This window comes from Balaenoptera physalus (genome assembly GCF_965194825.1).
Source record: "Balaenoptera physalus genome assembly, chromosome: 12".
Classification (NCBI taxonomy): Eukaryota; Metazoa; Chordata; class Mammalia; order Artiodactyla; family Balaenopteridae; genus Balaenoptera; species Balaenoptera physalus.
The window spans coordinates 13,083,872-13,108,736 of NC_138897.1; the positions used below are offsets into that span (position 1 = coordinate 13,083,872).

The window sequence follows — 24,865 nt, forward strand, 5'->3', positions numbered from 1 at the left end:
TGAGGACAAAGATGGTTTGAGAGCACACAGTGGATTCCTTGGATGCGATCACACAGAAGAGGGGCTCTGGAGCATAAATGAGTCAGGAACAGTATTACTGTTAGTATTACTAACTAATACTAACAGGGAATTAGTATTATAGTAATAACATTATTATATAATGTTTGCCAACAAAGTGTGTAAACCGTCTTAAAGCATATGGCCCTATTTAGCATAAGAGTTTCTAGTATTTAAGATACTTACGTCAATTATATCTCAATAAAGTTGGAAACAATAATGTAGAAGATACTTGAAATTGGAAATTCGTGTTTTGGATTGCTTATCTAGGCCTGTGAGATGTTATTTTTTAAGCAGTTCCTTTTTCTTTTATGCAGGCTATCTGCTTGTTTTTACTCTCCCTAGTCAGTTCATTTTGTTGATGGATTTATTTTCACGTCAGTTTGCCTAAATGGTTTGGGGTCATGTTTTATATTTTTAACTCTTTCATCTTACCTATTAGTTGTCAATTCCCTCTCAGTAAACACTGTCTTTCTATCCTCGTTTTAAATAAAAATTTTAATAGTTGGGAAGATTTGATACATACCTATATTAAATATTAGTATTTATGTTCAGATTAGAATAATGTCCTTTTTGAATTTCATAAACTTCGGGAAGATTTATATTGGTGATGGATGAAGAGAACTTTCTGAATGATACTGTTAAACATCAACCAGTAGGTGGCAAAAACTGGCAATAAAAAGCTTTTTGTTTGGCAGATTGGAGAATAAAGAAGGGAAACACAGGCCTTTCAGACTCTTGGTACAGTCTCCATTCCCTGCATCTTGTTCTTTTCTCTTCCCGGTGCCACCCTACTGCTAGAAACCAGCCAGGCAAAACCAGGAAAAGGACCGTCCATTGGCTCTAAGTGGAAGACGTCTTGGGAAGTGAAAAGCCCACAGTGCCTACATTTTGAAGGTTATCGGAAGGTCTCTAGATTCACACCTAGGACTCCTGACTCAGACCGGTGCTCCCTCCACTAGCTCACCAATACTCACAGACAAATAGTTAAGTCACACACCTCCAAAGAATACTTGTCCTTACACTTTGGGTGGAATCTAATAAGCATGCAATATGAATGGAGGAACGGTTTCACTCTTTTGATTGAAAGAGTATCCAGAACATTCCTAGGGAATAGATAGCCTTAGTCAAGGAATAATGCAGACCTGTCTGGAGAATGTTTGGTTATGGTCAAGATGCCACTTAAGTGTGGAGGAATCTGTAAAGTGAGGCTCTGTGGAGTAAAGGAGAAAAAAAGGCAGCTTTCCTTTTTCTGGGAATGGGATATGTTTCCTTCTGGTCTCCGTCTTTGCAGAAGTACAATCTTTTTTCCAGCTATGGCCTCTCATTTCCTCACTGATGTGCTGGGTCTCAAGCACTAGGGCTTTGAATTCCTCTTAAGTAATTTTGGGGGGTTAGGACAAGGTTCTGAGAAGATCCCTAAACCATGATGTGTGGCATTAACACGGGCTTCTGCTATTCTGTGAAAACATATATCCAGGTCAGTCTTTTCCCAGTGTCTCTCTCCAGGCCAGCACACCTCCCTGCCACTGCCATGGATAAAAGGGGACTTTGTTACAGCAGTTGGAAGGCAAGAAGGACCACCTTCCTTCATTCCCTCTTGCCTGGGTAAGACATTTGTACTAGGCACCCATTCCTATGTGCAAGAGGTTGGCATGTTGGCCGATTGTATTTGATAAAATGAAGAAATGAAAATAATTTGCCGTGCTTATTTTGCCACAGAATGAATGCTTTGATTTTAGACTAGGAATGAGACAAAATATAGTGAGAACATATTTGTACACATGGCAGTACTCACTTGTCATGTTTCTATGACCTCAACAGGCCAGTGTCCCTATATGTTTGTACTTGAGTCCTATTAGGTAAGCCGCCGTGCTATTTTTTTCCTGGCACTTTTTCTGTCAAAGACTCTTAGAGATAAAAATAAACACATGCAACTTGTTTGCCCTATGTGCTTTTCTCCTGGGAGCTATTCATCCTGGTGAATTTTTTTTAAAAAAATGTGTACATATGTGTGTGTAATATATAGGTTTGTGTATGTATAGATAACTCGAGAAGGTGCGGACATCTAAGATTGGCTGCTAGACGACCGCGGAGGCCTTTAGAAACCCACCCACCCTGGCTGGGGGGCTGCGGGCCTGAAAGTTGCCCTGTAGCCCCCCGTGGCGTTCAGCCCTAACCCAGTGCCGAAATTGTTAGAAGCAGAGGAAAAACATTTACTTAACCACTCGAAAGCCCTTGGTATCCCTCACTAATCCCTCGGCCGCGCCGCTGAGAGCTCTGTGTGGCCTCGGTCACGGATGGTGTCTCCAGAGTGTATGTTGTGCGTGGACACCTAGGAAGCAGCTTGAAAGTAAACACGATGCTTGGGGCTTCCCTCGCGGATGAACGTGCAGCGTCGCCTCTCTTGATGGGAGGGCAGCGCTGAGGTCCCTGGTAACACGATGTGTGGACACACACACACACACACACACACACACACGCACACACCGCGCGCGCGCACGGCTAGAAAGGGTCGAAATCCCTGGTAACACGATGTGTGGACGCGGACACACACACACCCCGCGCGCGCACGGCTAGGAAGGGTCGAAGCGATTCCCGGCGCTCTTCCAGCGCTTGTTTTGTCGGCGTCCCCCCAGCTCCTGGCCCCGGCAGCCGCTCGACCGGCCGCGTGCGGCTCCCCGGGCGCCCCCGGCCCCTCGCGGGCCCCGGAGACTCCGAGCGCGCGCCGGGCCCGCCGCAGGCCCGACGAGGCCCCTGGCACACCCACCGCGCCGCGGCCGCGCGGGAGGCCTGCGCCACCCACCGGCCGGGCCCAGCGGGCGGGCGCAGCGGGCGGGGGCCGTCCCGGGCGCTCCCTCCCCGGCCGCGGGCCTGCGCGCCATGAGTCCCCAGCGGGGCGCGCCACTCCCGGGCCGGCCGCGGCTCCTTTAACCCGGCAAGGAGAGCGGGGCGGAGGGGGCGGAGGGGGCGGCGGGGCGGCTCCGAGGAGGGCTCTTTCTTTCTTCTTTTTTTGAATGAACCGTGTGACGTACGTACAGGAAACCAGTCGGTTCGAGAGGAGAATGAAGAGGCCAGGCCCCCCCGCGCCGCGCCCGCCCCCTTCCTCCTCACGCCCGCCCCCGCCCCCGCCCGCGCCCGCCGCGCTCCCGCCGCGCTCCCGCCCGCCGCTCTCGGTTTCCCCGCCGAGCCGCCGCCGCCGCCGCCGCCGCCGCCGCCGCCGCCGCCGCAGCCGCCAGCGAAGGTGCCGGGCGCCGGGCCCTCCCCGCCGGCGCGGCCGTCATCGCCCGGAGCGGGTGCGCGGCGGGAGCGCGGGGGAGGCGGGCGCCGCCAGCGCCGCCGCGCAGGAGCAGGAGGAGGAGAAAGGGTGCGCAGCCCGGAGGCGGGGTGCGCCGGTGGGGTGCAGCGGAAGAGGGGGTCCAGGGGGGAGAACTTCGTAGCAGTCATCCTTTTTAGGAAAAGAGGGAAAAAATAAAACCCTCCCCCACCACGTCCTTCTCCCTAGCCCTCGCCGCACCACACACAGCGCGGGCTTCTCGCGCTCGGCACCGGCGGGCCGGGCGCGTCCAGCCTTCATTTATCAAGCAGCTTTTCGGAAAATGCGTTCGCTGTTCGGAGTTTAATCAGAAGAGGATTCCTGCCCCCGTCCCCGGCTCGTCCACCGGCCCCCGGTCCTTGTCTCTCTCCCGTGGAGGCGTGAAGCGGTCCCGCGGACAGAGATCCATGTCTGTGCCCGCGCGTGTGTGTGCGCGTGTAAATTGCCGAGAGGGGGAAAATCACAGGACTTCTGCAAATACTGGACTGAAAATTGTAATTCATCTGCCGCCGCCGCTGCCTTTCTTTGCTCGTGCTCTTGAGATCTCCGGTTGGGATTCCTACGGATTGACATTTCTGTGAGGAGAAGTCTGGGAATCAAACTGGAAATTCTCCTAATTTTTACACCCTCCGCCCCCAACTCCTGATTCATTTGCAAGTTTCACAGCAGCTATAACTGGAGAGTTCTGAAGATTGATGGAATCTTTGCCTTATGCATTTGTTTTCACGGAAAAGGAAACTTGACAGAGGATCATGCTGTCCTGAAAAAATACAAGTAAGTTCTTTGCACAGGAAATGGGTTTCATGTAACTTTCAGTGGAAACAGTTGAGATTTTAACTTTAAGTGCATTCGAGTAAGTTTAATTTCCAGGCAGTTTATTATATTCTTTTTAGCTGTGTAACGTGTAGTGTGTGTGCCCTGCTTTCACCCAGTGTATAAAGGGAAATGCACCTGATTTTGACTGATTAGTTTTTTTAACCTTTCAGCATCACGGAAGAAGTAGACTGCTATTAACAATAACTAATAATGTGCCTCATGAAATAAAGATCCGAAAGGAATTTAAATAAAAATTTCCTGCATCTCATGCCAAGAGGGAAACACCAGAATCAAGTGTTCCGCGTGACTGAAGACACCCCCTCATCCAAGAATGCAAAGCACATCCAATAAAATAGCTGGATTATAACTATTCTTCTCCCGTGCGGGGCCGTGGGGCGGGAAGCGGGGGCGAGAGGTGCTGTTGGTACCCGGCTGCTTTTCCGTGGAGGAAGGATGGCGCACGCTGGGAGAACAGGGTATGATAACCGGGAGATAGTGATGAAGTACATCCACTATAAGCTGTCGCAGAGGGGCTACGAGTGGGATGCCGGAGACGCGGGCACCGCGTCCCCGGGGGCCGCCCCCGCGCCAGGCATCTTCTCCTCCCAGCCTGGGCGCACCCCAGCGCCATCCAGGACCTCCCCGCCGCCGCCCCAGACCGCCCCCGCCGCCCCCGCCGGGGGGCCTGCGCTCAGCCCCGTGCCACCTGTGGTCCACCTGACCCTGCGCCAGGCCGGTGATGATTTCTCTCGTCGCTACCGCCGCGACTTCGCCGAGATGTCCAGCCAGCTGCACCTGACGCCCTTCACCGCGAGGGGACGCTTTGCCACGGTGGTGGAGGAGCTCTTCAGGGATGGGGTGAACTGGGGGAGGATTGTGGCCTTCTTTGAGTTCGGTGGGGTCATGTGTGTGGAGAGCGTCAACCGGGAGATGTCCCCCCTGGTGGACAACATCGCCCTGTGGATGACTGAGTACCTGAACCGACACCTGCACACCTGGATCCAGGATAACGGAGGCTGGGTAGGTACATGTCTGGTTGAATGTGAGTCTGGGCTGGACCTCTCGGGTCTGAGATGCGGCGGTTGGAGTCTGGGTGGGCTACTGGGCCAAGGGAGGCCGATGAGCCAATGAAATAAAATCAGGGTTGTGGCTTCCCTCCCTGTTTCCCTGTACAGAGGTCTCCCTGCCAACCCAACTGTGATCATTGCTTCCCGGCAAAATTGGTTCCCTTGCTTGCCAGCCATTGAGGTTCAAAGATCCAGTCTTTGCTGTTCAGTAGGATCTTGGGGTAAATGGCATCCCTTCAGGGTTTCTCAAACTGGGGGTCCGAGTATCCCCCTCATCATGGTACCTGGCCTGAGTAGCCTGTTGAAATGGGACATTTCAGGGACAACTCGTAAACTAGATGCCAGGCTGGGTCCTGGCAATCCGCATCAGAAATAAGCTCCCCTGGGGGTGTCTTCTTTGTACTAAAATTTGAGAACCATCCAGTTGGAAGAGCAGACTCTCCCAGAGGACCAAGGGCATGCCTTTTCTGACTCACTTGGTAAGATCTACCCAAAGAGGAAAACCAGTGTAGCCCCTTTCCCTGGAACACCTGGATGTTTGTAAAGAGGTAAGCTGTAAGTTGACTTTCCAAAAGTCTGGCGACTCCAGCCTCCAATGTGTGCCATGTTCCTAGTGGGCATGACCTAGTGTCTTGAAGAAGACTCAGCTCTGGTTGTTTATTTCGTCAGTGACAGAATTTGCATTGGCTGCGTACCTTGTGTTCTATTTCTATAACTTGTGTGTGATTTTGAGGTTTACTGGAATTTTAGTATCTTCTACTTTTCACCACCTAGAATCCACGTGATTTGGTGGTCCCCTCTGCTGGCAAAACTTGCATCTAGAGTATCTATATAAAGTGTAGAAGAATTGATTCGTAGCTGTGGATTCTCGTGCTCTGACTTTAGCTGAAGTGATTGATGCCTGTATTTTTGAGGAACATCTGTGAACTGTTTTTTTTTTCTGGTACTGTTGTGCTAGATAGAGCCTCTATCATGTCACCATAAAGTTTTTTTGTGTGTGTGGTTCTTTGGGGGAGGGGTACAGATCCTAAGACTGAAGAAGTGTAATTGACATCTACACTTTATATCTGAAGTGATTAATTTGTGAAAAAGTGAAAGGGGAATAATTCTTGTCTTTTAGTCTGAAGAACTGTCTTTGAAAAAGGATGCAATTCAGTGCTTCCTTTCACAGTCTCTAGGGAGAATTACTAATGTTATTATTTTATAGGACCTAACAGGAGCAAAAAGCTTAGAAGTCACTACAGGTGGATTCGATTTCAAGAAGCACATTACATATTTTACTACAGTTTACAAAGTGTGCTAATGGTAAGGGGCCAAAAAGAGAAAAGGCCAAGAAAAGTAGATGACTGACATGAACATCTGATCCTACTTGACCAAAGTTGACAAAATATTGATGCCACTGTTCAGTGTTTAAAAGTAAAACATCCCCATTTAATCTCTAACATTTAAATGTTTTTTGAGAATTGTTTGTTTTTCGAGATCTGGTATTATCAGATCTTTAGTAATTCTGGAAGAGTTCAGTGAAGTGTGTAAAGAATATTTTTGTTAAATGTTTGGTTAAGTAGGTGGTTTTATTTTTAACCACCATAACCAAAGAGGTAGGGACTTCCAGACGCCAAAAGGATCATTTTAAGACCAAAGTAAAACTAATACAACAGTTGACTATTACATATTTTTGTGAAAAAAATTTAAAAAATTTTCTTTCTAGTTGAAAGAAATCCATGGTGGTAACTGTCATGTGTCAAGTAATTTAATAAAAAGATGGGAAATGGAGACATATGTTTATGATAGAAATTAAGATATAATCTTGATCTTTATTGTCGAGTTGTGGTATATTAACATCTCATACAGTTGAATTTTCTTTTTAAGTGAAGGCTCACCTTTTCCTCCTTTCAAAATAGAGTTTTCTTAGTAGAGCCTATCTTTGTGGTCAACAGGTATCTGAGGTTGATAAATGTAGAGGCTACATTTTATGATGCCAAACCACAATGACGTACCGTAGAACATGATAAACTTTTTTTGACAAAACCTCTTATAGTAAAAATAAATCATATAGAAGCACAAATAGCTGATGGTAAAATGTGTAGCTTTCAGGACAACATATAGATGGATGACTAAATAGGAAAGCAGAGGACTTTGGCAAAAAAAAAGTATATATCAGGAAATGCAATCATAAATGGACACTTTGGAATAATAAAAGTGGTAGTACTTGAGAGCCTGATGTACTTATCCTTTCAAAGGTGCATTATGAACCTAAATTTTTATTTTAAGCATTTGGCATACAGACAGATTTTCCTCCAAATTTGCACCAATCAGTGTTGCATCTCTAATAATATGTTGCGTCTTGCAGTGTAAAGGACTCAGTAAGGATGGTAAAATTTCAGAAGAGAGCTAGCACATTATTTTAACGTTGGACAATGACTTGTACTGTCTACAAGACTCAGTGGATCAGCTCATCTACTGAATCTATTCTTACGGGGGCTTTAGATTCTAAGTCACATTTTTTTTCTTTGCTGCTGCTACTTCTGAGACCGAGGAAAAACAGTTTGCATTCCATGTTCCATAACTTGGAGAAAGCAGGGCCTTGGATGATAGGTGTCTGAGAGATGGTCCTAGAAGTCTACAAATTATATAAAGACTAAAGAAGAAGTTGGCTGTGGAGTGGAGTATGGCTTTATTCCTAAGTCTGAATAAGGCTTCCAGAGGGAGGCAGCAGTTCTAGGAGATGTCCGAGACCCTGCCACTCCAAGTGTGGCTCAGGGACCAGCAGCCTGGGTGTCACCTGGGAGCTTCTTAGAGATGCAGAGTCTCAGGTCCCGCCCCAGAGCTTCTGAGTCAGACTCTGTGGTTCACCACGTCTACAGGTGTTTGTGTGCACGTGAGAGTTAGAGATGCTGGCTGCCATCACTGACCATCGATTCTCGTGGACGCCTTTTAGGAAAAACGGCAACCTGGGATGGATCCTACAGTGTACCTTTCCAGTGGCCCTGCGGGTCCATAATATTACCTAGGATGCTGAATATTTCCCATGTATCCGCTAGAGTGATCTGACCCTTGGAAGAAATAGACTGGAATGCAAGAGAGACAGGAGAGAAATTATTATAAGCTCCATCCTCTCAAGAATGTTTTGCGTGGTAGCTATACAATTTGTGTTGGCATTAAAGACCCCATGAAAGTAAGATAGCTTTTCTACTCCAGTTAAAGACAGGAAATTTAGCTCTTTTAATAGCTCCATTCGGTATTGTTTGATCCCCTTGTAACACAGTTCAAATTCTGTAGATGAGTTCAGGGGCCCTGAGACCGCTTCACGACCAAGGGGCTCTTGCAAGCAGAGGGTTGAGATTTGGGCAAGTTGATGGTGAATGAACATTGATGGCGCCCTCCGAACTGAGAAACGTGACAACATTTCGCTTCATGTCTTAGGAGAGAGTGAGATGTTTGACAGCTGCAAGAATGCGATGCCGTAACTTGGATATTGGCTTCATTCTGTTGATGACATGGTGGTGCGACTTTTTTTGTTTGTTTGTCATTTGGTCTTTGTGGTTTAGGAAGACAGGAACTTACTTCTCCACATCCAGTAGAGGGTGGCTTCCTTTTTATTAGTTGGTCAGCAAGCAGTTTCTCTTTTCTGTACGTAGTCCACATCTACCCAAACGTTTGCTTAACTGGAAAGCAATACTCTTCTCAGGCCAGTGTACAAAATACATGAAAAAGCCTCAGTTTTCTAGTGGCTGAGTTTCAGCTGCTTATAGCCAATTTTGGCAGCAAAATGATAGGATTAAAAATAGCCTGAAGATGATCCAGTCTTAAATAATATATTTAATGACGAACTTTCCTTGGGAAAGTGCATCTTTCTGCCTGCTAAGAATCACATGACCTCTTTCAGTAATTTATTTTGTAGAGAAAGATACATTATTGCTCCTAGAGTTTGCAGTTATGTGCTGTTGAGCGATTGCTTTTGGGGACTTTTGTAAAATTATATAGTTCACTCAGTTCTCTTTTCTGTTTTAGGGCCTTTGTTGCTGTTTAATGTCGGTCGAAAACATGGCTTTCTTCTGTGCATCCTGTTACTTTTAGCTGTGCTTTCTAGTGAGAACTGATTGATCTTTTTAGCAATCCTTGATTGAACCGGTACATTTCAGAATTGCTAAATGTTATTAGGCTACACAGCACACCAGGTAACAGAAAGCCACAGATTTTTTTTTTTTTTTGTAAGCCAAACTCTTAAACAGTTTTTCTTTATCTCGACTCCCAGTCCTAGTCAGCTTTTTGGAGGATGACAAACCCACTCATAAAGCAGGTGTGTGGGTGCTGTGGGTATTAATGGTGGTCTCTCCCACTCAGCACGTCCCCGCACCCATTTCCGAGGTCATCCATCGTGTCTTTGCAAGACTTTAGCAAAGCAGTATTTCAGCAGAAGCGCATTTGTGCTGGAAAAACAACCCTGTATTTGTAGTGTACAAGTAAAAAGGATTTTTTTTCCCCCAGAGATATATCGTATTTGAGGTTCAATTCAAACAAAATCAGTGCTTGACATCGAAACGCAGTTAATGATGAGAGTCAGCCAAGGACGGAGACAGTTATTCAACAGACATGACTGCAAGTCTTCTATGTGCTCGGCCCTGGGTTAGTTTGGGGGTCCAGGGAGGAAGGCTTTTCCCCTGCCCTGGATGCCCTCACAGACCAGGGCTGGAGATGTCGTTGTGAACTCAGTTGCCACACAGCCTGACAAGATGATTCTAAACTCTCAGATTTAGAGGGAAAAAGAAGAAACAAAACAAAACAAAACAAAACCCTAAGGATGTGTTATTTTGCATACACTTCAATCTTTGTCTGAAAAAGTTATTTCTAACCATATGGTTGTTCATGTGTGCATTAGGCCTGATTTAACTAGGAGGAGAAACATAGATGATTTAAAAAATACTATGTTACACGGACGTACGCTTAAGAGAACTGAAAGGCAGGGGGAGTTCCCTTGGTAAATATTTACCCATTAGGTGCTCTTTCTACATATTATGAAGACTTAATAAACACTAGCCTGCAGTTTTTAAAGTATTTCATTAATTTTTTTTTTTTTGGTAAAAGACACCCGAGACTCTGATGAGGTTGATTAGAATAGATTAATTTGAAGAACTATCTTTCTTAAATCATTCTGGTATGCAGACAAGTCCAAGTGGATTTGAACCAGAACAGGGGAGAGATGAAAACAAAAGCTTTTGTTTTGGTTTGGTTTTAGGTTCTAGCACTGTTCTGTTTATTAAGAGGCTTCTCTTCCAAAACGCTACTTATAGAAATTCCTAGTCCACTGTGACATTTGTGTTCCTGAAGAGCAGGTGTTTACCATCTAACATCTTTTACGCGTGGTCCTTTTTCTTTAAATGGAGGTTGTAAAACTTTTGAAGTTACGACAAAGCCATTTTCATTTCTAAAAGTATTTTCGTAGATTGCTGCATGTTCTGATCTGTACTCGATTTTGTAGTGCCAACACGATTTCTCTGCTCTTTATTTGCCAGACAAAAGATAAACCCAGCTGTCCTTCAGTGAGAATGATGACGGAATGATTGTTTCTCCAGAGCCGTGTGGGCTTTCTCATCGGGGACCCTCCCCTCTCCTGCCAGCCTCCATCACTGACCCCTACCTGCCCATCACCCCACCACAGGGAGACCTCCAAGGGGTAGCTCCTTGTCACCTTCCAACATGTGAAGGGTGGGATTCACCTGAAGGAAAGAGCATTATGTCTGGATAACCAGCAAGAGGGGGCAGAAAAGGGGTCTGCCCAAGGTGGAATATTATAACCCTTACTCCAATCTTGCTACAGGCAACCGGGCAAGGAAAAATTCTGTCATCAGATATGATGCTTTCCCTCCAGAGATCATAAATTCCAACCCTGTGCAGGGAAAACATAGAATCTGCTGGAGGAGTTTGTACTACCTCTGATCTCTGCAATGTGAGAGTAGAGTGAGGGTTATACTCTAGCCTTAGATAAAGTTTGACTAACTAAACAACTAAAATAGCTTATACTAAAGAGTACTTCCCCAAACGCCCTCTTAAACATGTTAGAAAGAGAATCTCTCTGACATGCTGGCGTGGCCATTGGTAGCAGTTACAAAAGCACTAAGGACTACTTGGCTGATTTTCTTAGGCGATTGACCAGATTCTACGAGCAATTTCACTGGCATCAGTATTTCCATTCTGCTCCTTGTTTTGCCTTCAGAATTTCAGGGATGGAGCCATATTCCATTTTTAGTTAATAATTGGCTAATCAGCTCTCTGCAGCGTCAACGTAATGAGTCAGAAGCTTATGACTGACCCCACTCTCCTTTTTACTCTGTCTCCTGAAACCAGCCCAAGGACCCACTGTGTCAAGTGAAGCTTAAATTTTCCAAGGGAGATTTTACCATTGAGGCCAATACATCTTTCTTGTGACAGTTCCAATTACTATATTTCTCTATTTTTAAAATGTCTTTTCTTAAGCTGTGAAAGAATATGGAGAGTTTATGACTTCTAATGCTTGGAGCACCAAACAAGGCATAAGTGTTGCAGGTTGTCTTTTCTTGACTTTTTCCAACTCTTCTTCACAAATACTAAGATTTCTTCTGCTTTACAGCACGATGAATGTCATACCTATGTATTACCTTTGAAATTCAATTGCAGCCGAATAGTCTACTGAGATGCATTAGAATTTTCAAAGGGAATATGGGACAAAAACTTAGTCTTCTTAGTTCAATGCCTTCTTACAATTAGCATAGGAATAAAGTTAATTACAAATTATATCATCATCTTCAGATACTGATATTTTATCTCTTGGGAAAAAAAGAAAGTCTATAAAGGATGCCAGTTGGCACCTGTAAATCTAAAATTTCAGGGCTATCTCCTAGCTATTTTCTTTTTTTTTAACATCTTTATTGAAGTATAATTGCTTTACAATGGTGTGTTAGTTTCTGCTTTATAACAAAGTGAATCAGCTATACATATACATATATCCCCATATCTCCTCCCTATTGCATCTCCCTCCCACCCTCCCTATCCCACCCCTCTAGGTGGTCACAAAGCACCGAGCTGATCTCCCTGTACTATGTGGCTGCTTTCTACTAGCTATCTATTTTACATTTGGTAGTGTATATATATCCATGCCACTCTCTTCATTCCAGCTTACCCTTCCCACTCCCTATGTCCTCAAGTCCATTCTCTACGTCTGCGTCTTTATTCCTGTCCTGCCCCTAGGTTCTTCAGAACCATTTTTTTTTTTTTTTTTTTAGATTCCGTATATATGTGTTAGCATACGGTATTTGTTTTTCTCTTTCTGACTTACTTCACTCTGTATGACAGACTCTTAAGTCCATCCACCTCACTATAGATAACTCAATTTCGTTTCTTTTTACGCCTGAGTAATATTCCATTGTATATATGTGCCACATCTTCTTCATCCATTCATCTGTCGATGGACACTTAGGTTGCTTCCATGTCCTGGCTATTATAAATAGAGCTGCGATGAACATTGTGGTACATGACTCTTTTTGAATTATGGTTTTCTCAGGGTATATGCCCAGTAGTGGGATTGCTGGGTTGTATGATAGTTCTATTTTTAGTTTTTTAGAGAACCTCCTTACTGTTCTTCATAGTGGCTGTATCAATTTACATTCCCACCAACAGTGCAAGAGGGTTCCTTTTTCTCCACACCCTCTCCAGCATTTATTGTTTCTAGATTTTTTGATGATGGCCATTCTGACCGGTATGAGGTGAACCTCATTATAGTTTTGATTTGCATTGCTCTAATGATTAGTGATGTTGAGCATCCTTTCAAGTGTTAGTTGGCACTCTGTATATCTTCTTTGGAGAAATTTCTATTTAAGTCTTCTGCCCATTTTTGGATTTGGTTGTTTGTTTTTTTGATATTGAGTTGCATAAGCTGCTTGTAAATTTTGGAGATTAATCCTTTGTCAGTTACTTCATTTGCAAATATTTTCTCTCATTCTGAGGGTTGTCTTTTCGTCTTGTTTATGGTTTTCTTTGCTGTGCAAAAGCTTTTAAGTTTCATTAGGTCCTATTTGTTTATTTTTATTTCCATTTCTCTAGGAGGTAGGTCAAAAAGGATCTTGCTGTGATTTATGTCATAGAGTATTCTGCCTATGTTTTCCTCTAAGAGTTTGATAGTGTCTGGCCTTACATTTAGGTCTTTAATCCATTTTGAGTTTATTTTTGTGTATGGTGTTAGGGAGTGTTCTAATTTCATTCTTTTACATGTAGCTGTCCAGTTTTCCCAGAACCACTTGTTGAAGAGGCTGTCTTTTCTCTATTGTATGTTCTTGCCTCCTTTTTCAAAGATAAGGGGACCATATGTGCGTGGGTTTATCTCTAGGCTTTCTATCCTGTTCCGTTGATCTATATTTCTGTTTTTGTGCCAGTACCATACTGTCTTGATTACTGTAGCTTTGTAGTATAGTCTGAAGTCAAGGAGCCTGACTCCTCTAGCTCTGTTTTCCTTTCTCAAGATTGCTTTGGCTATTCAGGGTCTTTTGTGTTTCCATACAAATTGTGAAATTTTTTGTTCTAGTTCTGTGAAAAATGCCGTTGGTAGTTTGATAGGGATTGCATTGAATCTGTAGATTGCTTTGGGTAGTATAGTCATTTTCACAATATTGATTCTTCCAATCCGAGAACGTGGTATATCTCTCCGTCTGTTTGTATCATCTTTAATTTCTTTCATCAGTGTCTTATAATTTTTTGCATTCAAGCCTTTTGTCTCCTTAGGTAGGTTTATTCCTGGATATTTTATTCTTTTTGTTGCAGTGGTAAATGGGAGTGGTCCCTTAATTTCTCTTTCAGATTTTTCATCAATAGTGTATAAGAATGCAAGAGATTTCTGTGCATTAATTTTGTATCCTGCTACTTTACCAAATTCATTGATTAGCTCTTGTACTTTTCTGGTGGCATCGTTAGGATTCTCTATGTATAGTATCATGTCATCTGCAAACAGTGACAGCTTTACTTCTTTTCCAATTTGGATTCCTTTTATTTCTTTTTCTTCTCTGATTGCTGTGGCTAAAACTTCCAAAAATATGTTGAATAATAATGGTGAGAGTGGACAACCTTGTCTTGTTCCTGGTCTTAGGGGGAATGGTTTCAGTTTTTCACCATTGAGAACGACGTTGGCTGTGGGTTTGTCATATATGGCCTTTATTATATTCAGGTAAGTTCCCTCTATTCCTACTTTCTGGAGGGTTTTTATCATAAATGGATGTTGAATTTTGTCAAAAGCTTTTTCTGCATCTCTTGAGATGATCATATGGTTTTTCACCTTTAATTTGTTAATTTGGTGTATCACGTTGATTGATTTGCATATATTGAAGAATCCTTGCATTCCTGGGATAAACCTCCGCTTCATCATGGTGTATGATCCTTTTAATGTGCTGTTGGATTCTGTTTGCTAATATTTTGTTGAGGATTTTTGCATCTATGTTCATCAGTGATATTGCCCTGTAGTTTTCTTTCTTTGTGACATCTTTGTCTGGTTTTGGTATCAGAGTGATGATGGCCTCGTAGAATGAGTTTGAGAGTGTTCCTCCCTCTGCTATATTTTGAAAGAGTTTGAGAAGGATAGGTGTTAGCTCTTCTCTAAATGTTTGATAGAATTCGCCTGTGAAGCCATCTGGTCCTGGGCTTTTGTTTGTTAGAAGATTTTTAATCACAGTCTCAATTTCAGTGCTTGTGATTGGTCTGTTCATATTTTCTGTTTATTCCTGGTTCAGCCTCGGAAGGTTGTGCTTTTCTAAGAATTTGTCCATTTCTTCCAGGTTGTCCATTTTATTGGCATAGAGTTGCTTGTAGTAATCTCTCATGATCCTTTGTATTTCTGCAGTGTCAGTTGTTACTTCTCCTTTTTCATTTCTAATTCTATTGATTTGAGTCTTCTCCCTTTTTTTGCTTGATGAGTCTGGCTAATAGTTTATCAATTTTGTTTATCTTCTCAAAAAACCATCTTTTACTTTTTTTGATCTTTGCTATTGTTTCCTTCATTTCTTTTTCATTTATCTCTTATCTGATCTTTATGATTTCTTTCCTTCTGCTAACTTTGGGGTTTTTTTGTTCTTCTTTCTCTAATTGCTTTAGGTTGTTTATTTGAGATGTTTCTTGTTTCTTGAGGTAGGATTGTATTACTATAAACTTCCCTGTTAGAACTGCTTTTGCTGCATCCCATAGGTATTGGGTCGTCGTGTTTTCATTGTCATTTGTTTCTGGGTATTTTTTTATTTTCTCTGATTTCTTCAGTGATCTCTTGGTTATTTAGTAGTGTATTGTTTAGCCTCCATGGGTTTGTAATTTTTACAGGTTTTTTCCTGTAATTGATATCTAGTCTCATAGCGTTGTGGTCGGAAAAGATACTTGATATGATTTCAATTTTCCCAAATTTACCAAGGCTTGATTTGTGACCCAAGATATGATCTATCCTGGAGAATGTTCCATGAGCACTTGAGAAGAAAGTGTATTCTGTTGTTTTTGGATGGAATGTCCTATAAATAGCAATTAAGTCCATCTTGTTTAATGTATCATTTAAAGCTTGTATTTCCTTATTTATTTTCATTTTGGATGATCTGTCCATTGGTCAAAGTGGGGTGTTAAAGTTCCCTACTATGATTCTGTTACTGTCGATTTCCCCATTTATGGCTGTTAGCATTTGCCTTATGTATTGAGGTGCTCCTATGTTGGGTGCATAAATATTTACAATTGTTATATCTTCTTCTTGGATTGATCCCTTGATCATTATGTAGTGTCCTTCTTTGTCTCTTGTAATAGTCTTTATTTTAAACTCTGTTTTGTCTGATATGAGAATTGCTACTCCAGCTTTCTTTTGATTTCCATTGCATGCAATATCTTTTTCCATTCCCTCACTTTCAGTCTGTATGTGTCCCTATGTCTGAAGTGGGTCTCTTGTAGACAGCATATCTACGGGTCTTGTTTTTGTATCCATTTAGCCACTCTATGTCTTTTGGTTGGAGCATTTAATCCATTTACATTTAAGGTAGTGATCGATATGTATGTTCCTACTACCATTTTCTTAATTGTTTTGGGTTTGTTATTTTAGGTCTTTTCCTTCTCTTGTGTTTCCTGCCTAGAGAAGTTTCTTTAGCATTTGTTGTAAAGCTGGTTTGGTGGTGCTGAATTCTCTTAGCTTTTGCTTGTCTGTAAAGGTTTTAATTTCTCTGTCAAATCTGAATGAGATCCTTGCTGGGTAGAGTAATCTTGGTTGTAGGTTTTTCCCTTTCATCACTTTAAGTATGTCCTACCACTCCCTTCTGGCTTGCAGAGTTTCTGCTGAAAGATCAGCTGTTAACCTTATGGGGATTCGCTTGTATTTTATTTGTTGTTTTTCCCTTGCTGCTTTTAATATTTTTTCTTTGTAGTTGATTTTTGATAGTTTGATTAATATGTGTTTTGGCGTGTTTCTCCTTGGATTTATACTGTATTGGACTCTCTGCGCTTCCTGGACTTGATATACTATTTCCTTTTCCATGTTAGGGAAGTTTTCAACTATAATCTCTTCAAATATTTTCTCTGTCTCTTTCTTCTTCTCTTCTTCTTCTAGGACCCCTATAATTCGAATGTTGGTGCATTTAATGTTGTCCCAGAGGTCTCTGAGACTGTCCTCAATTCTTTTCATTCTTTTTTCTTTATTATGCTCTGTGGTAGTTATTTCCACTATTTTATCTTCCAGGTCACTTATCTGTTCTTCTGCCTCAGTTATTCTGCTATTGATTCCTTCTAGAGAATTTTTAATTTCACTTATTGTGTTTTTCATCACTGTTTGTTTGCTCTTTAGTTCTTCTTGGTCCTTGTTAAACGTTTCTTGTATTTTCTCCATTCTATTTCCAAGATTTTGGATCATCTTTACTATCATTACACTGAATTCTTTTTCATCTGCTGTGTGTTTCTCTGTCTTCTCATTGTGCTTAACTTACTGTGTTTGGGGTCTCCTTTTCACAGGCTGCAGGTTCATAGTTCCCACTGTTTTTGGTGTCTGCCCCCAGTGGCTAAGGTTGGTTCAGTGGGTTGTGTAGGCTTCCTGGTGGAGGGGACTGGTGCCTGTGTTCTGGTGGATGAGGCTGGATCTTGTCTTTCTGGTGGGCAGTACCGCGTCCAGTGGTGTGTTTTGGGGTGTCTGTGATCTTATTATGGTTTTTGGCAGCCTCTCTGCTGATGGGTGGGGTTTTGTTCCTGTCTTGCTAGTTGTTTGGCATAGGGTGTCTATTACTGTAGCTTGCTGGTCGTTGAGTGGAGCTGGGTCTCAGCATTGAGATGGAGATCTCTGGGAGAGCTTTCGCCGTTTGATATTATGTGGAGCTGGGAGGTCTCTTGTGGACCAGTATCCTAAACTCAGCTCTCCCACCTCAGAGGCACAGGCCTGCCACCCCGCCGGAGCACCAAGATCCTGTCAGCCACACGGCCAGGTACGTGGGGAGTTTCTTGCCTTTGGGAAGTCTGAGGTCTTTTGCCAGCATTTAGTAGGTGTTCTGTAGGAGTTGTTCCACATGTAGATGTATTTCTGATGTATTTGTGGGGAGGAAGGTGATCGCCACGTCTTATTCCTCCGCCATCTTGAAAGTCTCTCCTAGCTATTTTCTTTATGAATTCCTGCTGGGATATGTGTCTATCTACCTCTCTCTCTCTTTTTAAAGCTGAAAACTTTTAGAGGTGGTTTGGAGCTATTTTCTAACAAAATTTTAAGTATAATGATGCAGAGCCACTTACTAAATATTTAAATAACAGTATAAGAAGAAAACGATGTGGTAAGAATCTGCCTGCCAGTGCAGGGGCCCAGGTTCGAGCCCTGGTTCGGGAAGATCCCACATGCCACGGAGCAACTAAGCCCGTGTGCCACAACTACCGAGCCTGTGCTCTAGAGCCCACGAGCCACAGCTACTGAGCCTGCATGCCACAAGTACTGAAGCCTGTGTGCCTAGAGCCTGTGCTCCACAAGAGAAGCCACCGCAATGAGAAGCCTGCGCACCGCAACGAAGAGTAGCCCCCGCTCACCTCAACTAGAGAAAGCCTGCACGCAGCAACGAAGACCCAATACAGCCATAAATAAATAAACAAACAAATAAATAAATAATCCCTTTAAAAAAAAAAGGAGAAAACAATAAGAAGAAGTCTTAATCAAGGAAAATGAGCAGTTGTTTGCAAATCTTAACCCCAAGGAGTTCCTAGCAACCAAGGCAGTGATGGGAACGGAAAGTATTATAAAGATCTTGTTATTTTGTAGAGCATGCACACTACCTTTTTCCATTGAGAAAACGTTTATTGAGGGCTTACTATGTGCAAAGCTCTATGCCAGATGTTTCACTTGAGTGAAAAATGTGGACGATAACCTTTGCCTAAGGAACTTGCCTACCAATAGTGAGACTAAGACAAGTACTGTGTAAAGTGCTGTAATCCTTTACACACTTTAGTGGACAGAGTGATCCAGGCCAGGTAGAAGGGGATCTGGAAGAGCTTTATGCCGGAGATAATAGTTGGGAGATGTGGGGAGAGGGCATTCCAGGTAGCTGGGCTGGAGGATGCAGAGCAGGCAGGAATGCATGAGGTGTTGCTGGGGGATTGTAAAGAGTCTGAGAGATCTCTGGTGAGATAAGACTGGCCCTAAGTTGAGAGGTTGGTGTTTAACTTGGTAGATGTTAAAAGGATATCGAAAGGGTTCTGAGACAAGGCGGGATGTGTGGGCTTGTGGAAGGTTGACAATGACTGAGGCTGGACAGTGGGAGGCCAGGCAGGAAGTTGGAACCATGGCAGTGGGGGAATGGGGACAGGTGTGGGGGGCTGGTGGAGAAGTGGACCCAAAGGACTGAGAACAGATTGAACGTGAGAAATGAGGGAGGGAAAGAAGCAGAGGACACAAGTTCAAAACCCAGCTGGCTCAAAAAAATGATATTGTCCTTCAGAGAGAAAGGAAAGATAAGAACAATGACTGTTTTGTGGGATACATGTGATGAACTTAATTTGGACATTTTCAACTTGAGCTCCCAATAGGATATCCAAGTGGAAATGCCCAGCAGCAGTTGGTCTTAAGGATCTAGAAGAGAGAAGTTGGGGCAGGAATACCCTATGCCTTTTCCCCAGACCAGGTAGATTTCCCATTTTCCTCTTTATTTCCAAAAGTGGTCCTAGCTGCCCCTGCTGATTCTACCTTCTTTTATTACTGCTGTTTCTACACCGCCTTTCCCCCAAAGTCCTCTGAGGACTTCTGTGGATTGAATGAAGGTGATTAACTTGAAGTTTTACTGTTCAGAGCTTGGTTCCCCACAGCCAGTTTGCCTACTTAAAAGATAATTCACCTTGAGTCAGATGAGTGTCGTTTCAGCCTCCTAATAGTGTCCTCCCTTTGTAGGGGTCTTAAACAGTCAAGGTGTTCTCCTTCACTGGCAATTCCTTGCTTAATAAAATAGTCCTGGGACTTCCCTGACGGTCCAGTGGTAAAGACTCCGAGGTTCCACTGCAGGGGGCGTGGGTTCGATCCCTGGTCAGGGAACTAGGATCCCACATGCCGAGTGCCGCAGCCAAAAAATAAATAAATTAAAAAAAATAGTCCTCCTATTACATTTAACCTGCACCCAGCATAGTAGATAATAGGTGCACAGAATGATTGTTGATTGAATAAATGGATTTTGATCACTTTGAACATCAAAGTCACCCTAACCGACTAATGTCCCACCCCACTTATTAAATAGAGTATGTGTGTCCCACTCTATAACATCCCATTATAGGGACACATGTGTTCCAAATGTCCCATCCCACTGATCCATTAATATTTAGTAACAATGAACAAAGAAAAATACCTGAAGTGTTTTGATTTCATCCTTCACCATTGAATTGAAAAAGTTTGTCATTCATACCCGAAAAGGAATCTTCTAGATGTTGCTTTATAATAAACATTCAACTTTCACGAAAGTCCTTAATGCTAATATTAGAGACTAGCCCATTGATTGTCACATTGTGTCTGTTTATACAAAAAATACGTGCACACAGTCTGCATATATGTGCACAGTTGCTCTCAATTCTCGTGTTTCTCGTCTCAGGCCCAGTTCAGAGAGTCAAAGTCTTATCTAAAATTATTCATTATTTTTTTATCTTATCATTACAAAAAGCAGGGCTTGTTCATGGTTCTCACAGTGGGAACAAAGTGGTTTTTCCTCTCTTATTATTGTTGTAGTTAAAGTATAAAAGAACTATAGCATAAAAGTCACAAGGATAAATGGTCCCCTAGTTACTCTCCCCTAAAAACAAGCAGCCAGTACAAGGTGGGAGTTGGTACAGCTCAGTGTTCCCAGAAGAAAGAGAACCTAGGATTTCATTTCTCCAGACACTGACCAACAAGAAGACCACCAAGGGTGGCACGGAGCAAACCACTGTCCTGGCAGCTTTGGGCTAAGTTCTCTGTTCTGGTTGAAGCAAGCATCACAGCCTTTTTGTGGTTTTTTAAGAACTGGTGGAACTTGCATTTTGAGAATCCTCGTTCCTTGGCGTGAAGCAAACTCCAAAGCATCGTTGCTCATCATTTGTCATCTGTTGGAGAAAGACTGTATGATTTGTTTACTTGTAATGAAGCTTGACCATACTTCTCCAGGGGCTTTTTCAAAAGAGGGATGTGTCAGCTTACAGATCTGTCCCCATGAATGAAACCACAAGCAAATTCTCTTTTCCCCCACATCTTCCATTCTTCCCTCTCGTTTCTTCCGTGGCCATCTGTGCATTATGTTACCACTGCCAGACCCTCTTCAAGTGGCTTATCTATAAGTGAATTCAGAAACTTCAAATTATAAAGGACACCCAGATAATTGGCCCGTTCTCCAAAGTGTCTGTCCCCTATGCTGCTGCCAGATTCCTTCTTAATGAATCCGTCCAGTGACAGTGGGATTCTTGAGCTCCTCCGGATCCGTGAGAAAATGAGCTTCCCTGCTTTGTAACAGCTTGCGGCTGAGGGGAAAAAAAATGACAGCCATTGCACAAGTTTCCTTTGAATGTAGTTTTCTTTCCCATAAATGATACTTTGAGAATACACTTAAGGGGTTATTAGTTTTCTATTTCATGCTTGGCCTGTGTGTGAGAATAACACAAGCTGTCACTGCAAATCAGTAGCTAAACATGCTTTGTCCGGTTAATGTGAGCGTTTAATATTTGGCTCAATTAAAAATTAACTGATGAAAGTACATGTCAAATGGAATTTGAAAATACCTTTTGTAGGGAATATTGAAAGGGCATGGCCAGTGAGTAAATCAGTGGTTTTCAAATATGGAAACTTTGGGGAAATTTAATACGAGTTGAGACACTTGACTCTTCCTTCAAAGCTCTCTACCTGTTTGGCTCGGAATGAAGTTGAAAAAGATGTCCTCGTTCATATTAGGAAGGGCCCACTTGCATCTCTGTGTTTTCCAGAAAATAATTGCTCTGTGTGTGTGTGTGTTGGATCACACAGTTAAAGCAGACAGAACAGGAGATGGGTTATTCCTTTATCGTGCACATTTTTTCCCCATTGGCTGCATGCTGTAGGCCAGCCTCGGGAGGTGAGAGCTGCAGAGAGCTGGCTTGCAGTCTGGGGGGGTGGAGTTCATGAAACAGCAACTGCAGAAGAGCGGGGTTGGGGAGGGGGGAAGCTGGGGGGTGAAGAAATGCAACCCCAGTCGGGGCATTTATTAGAGTCAGGGAAGTTTTCCCAGGAAAGGGAGCTGAAGCCTGGAGGATGAGCTGGAAGTAACCTAGGGGTGTGGGGAGGAGGAGTAGAGATGGCCAGCAGACAGAGCCCCGAGAACAAAGGCCAGAGGCAAGAGAGCACGTGGGGAGTTGCAGGGGCGGAGGAGCCCAGCCTGGCTGGCATGAGGAGTGCCAGTGAGGCGGACCAGAAAGGTGAGGCTGGAGTTGTACCGCCATGGAGGGGTTTATTCTAGAAAGGTCACTCTGGCTCCACTTGATTAAGGAGACGGCGATGTTAGTGACAGGTGGGAGGTTGACTCAGTAAACGAGCAGACACCGTGTTCCTGATGAAGAGGGACGGTGGTGAGGAGCGCAGGGAATTGCTAGCTTTGAGCGATGATTAGGACTGGAGTGGAGAGGTTTTTAGGAAGATGTAGTGATTGACTGAATGCTTCAGAGCGTTGCTCATTTCTTCTTCAGTTACAGCGGTCTTTCTTCTCTCGTCGCTTTGAAAAGAATATGGTCAACGTTCTGTTTATAGAAGAGTATTTTTTAAATTTGCCATTGTCTTAAATTAACGCTGCCTGGTTGAAAACTTAATTTTATTGGAATTCACATTGCAATAAATCTTCATTAACAATCAGTTAATAAAGGTGTGTTTGAAGAAAGAATTCAGTTATGAAAGGCAGTTTCCAGAGAATTATTTTCCAGGTGAAAACATTACAACAGTAGTCTCTTGCCTTGATGGAGGATTTTAAAGTTTCTGAAGGAATTCGGATCTGTTGGCCCATTTGATCTTCACAAAACTCTAGGTAAGGCCGGTATTATTGATATATTCCCACTTCTCTCTGCCTTCCTCTTCCCACGTTGTTTTTGTTATTTGTTTATTCACACGTGAAGAGAAAACTTTTGACTAACAAAGCTACGTGAGAGCCAGTAAGTCAAGAGAAGCGGGAATTCAGTGCCAGCCTCCAGGATATTTCTTTATACTGTGGTGCTTCTCAGGGTGTGTTTTCATAAGGACACCGATTCCTCAATAGAAACCTAATCAAGTATATCTAATTTTGGAAAACAGTATCCTCTGCTGCTCTTTATCTCAAACATTTTCAGGAAAATTAAAATGTAGTTTCGCGTTTCAGGTTATTTTCCTTCCTTTGATACAGCTTTTGAGATGTGTTTCATGTTAACGGCAGAGGGACATCTAACTGTTTGCCATGTGATGCCCATGGATGGGCTTGTGAGCTGGGCACACTTGACCTTGAAACGCCTTCTAAGGGGACGGTAGTATGGTGGATGTGAGAATTTGCTAAAACTCGACGTGAGGGTTCTAGAAAACAGCCCCTTTCAGCAGGGGGCAAATGGAATTATATATAAACGATTGTTTCTGATTATTGGCATCTATCTAGCAATCTATGTTTTTATTTACTTTTAAGATCGGGCTCCTGTCTTTAGGTAACCAACATAAATTTGGTGAGTGAAGTGGTTTTTGAACTGAAAAAATGGTGGAGCTTTCATCAGTAGGATTTCCTCAGTTCCTAAAGGCCATGAGGCTTATGCATTAGTTCAGCTTTGTTCATTCAACAAATAATTGTAAGAGTGCTGGGGCTGTAACAGAAAACAGAACAGCTGTGGACTGTCTCTCATACCTCGTGTGAATCCAGCATTGTGGGGAGGTCAGAACAGTAAACAGGCAAATAATTAACAATGTAATATTGGGGCTACAACATAACAAAAACAGGGGAATTCAATACAGGAGTGCTGATGGGGCAATATTAACTTCGTATATTCGTTTTGAGGTTCTTCTAGTAGTATCGCAGTTTACCCGGAGGAGGTTGAAGGGCTTTTTAAAAATGAATAGCTGAAAACATAGTGTTCTGCCTTAAAATTAATATATTAGGATGATACAGCCCGTACATCAGTTTAAAATGGGTTACCATGCTCAATATAGGATTAAAGAAGACCTACTATTTGGGCTCAAATGTTTGGAGCACTTTCCCCATAACCCCTACTGACCCTGCCAGATCCCCATTCCCGTTTCCCACAATGTTGGTCATTGGCTCCGTCACTGACAGTCAGGAGGAAGGAAGGAAACTAACATTAATTGAACCCCAATATGTGCCACACTCTGGGTTTAACACTTTTATGGATAGAAGATTATTTAACCCCAGTAACCTCCCCCGAGGGTAGGAAGTGGAATTACGGATGAGGAAACAGAGGTTCTGCAAAATCAAGTCACCCTGCCTAGTAAGAGGCAAAACCAGATGCTTTTTTAGGCCATCCAAGTGGTCATTGATGTCCTCTGAAACTTGGAGAAATTTTTGAAAATTTAAAACAGAAACCTATGAAAAATAACAATTTGATGCATGTGACTTTTTGGTTTCTTTTGTGTCTCTTTAGGAAGCCAATTAGCCGTCTTTACTTTAGTAACTAGGAGGTGAAATCTTTCACTACATGGACTTTTTAAAGTTCTTTTATAGTTAAAAAGAAAAGAGAGAGACACACACACAGAAACAAAATGTTTCTGTCTCTCTCCTTTTTGGCTCCAATAGTCTGTATAAATAGCCTTTGAAAAATAAGTAGTAATCACTGCTTCATACCAAGACTAGACACCTGATTCAGAAACTCTCCCCGGGGTCAGTGTGTGTGTTGGAATAACAAACCCACAGTGCTTTCCTGGTTCAAGAGAAATGAGCTCACTGTCCGATTGTAACCTGCCTAATGCCTTAATCAAAAGTGGGAAAAGTCTGCGGTTTTACCCCTGGTGTGATCCCCGGCCCTTCACTGTTCTTATTTTAGGCATGACCTCCGTGTTTTTTTCCAGGAGTCCAGAGGAGGAATGACATGTTACTCCAGTTTATACGATGACGGTGTATCTGTTTTTATATTTAGCTGTAAATTTTATTCTGCTCATAAACAAACCCACCTT

General features: G+C 43.0%; 1 protein-coding gene across 13 annotated transcripts in view; it reads left to right on the plus strand.

The window, feature by feature from the left end:
• The first annotated feature begins 2,998 nt into the window (after positions 1-2,998).
• The window catches only part of BCL2 (BCL2 apoptosis regulator), a 184,665-nt gene continuing 162,798 nt past the window's right edge, over positions 2,999-24,865 (plus strand). For 3 of the 13 annotated variants that reach the window (XR_014251749.1, XR_014251750.1, XM_082416935.1), the window contains exons 1-2: positions 3,008-4,147; positions 4,360-5,209. Coding sequence is in view for 11 of the 13 variants with exons in the window: in XM_082416935.1 (XP_082273061.1) it covers positions 4,643-5,209 (567 nt within the window). In the remaining 2 variants the exon portion in view is untranslated. Of the gene's footprint in view, positions 4,148-4,359; positions 5,210-10,769; positions 21,878-24,865 lie in introns of those variants that run through there. The other 10 variants (XM_082416939.1, XM_082416938.1, XM_082416943.1 and 7 more) reach the window with 8 other exon arrangements.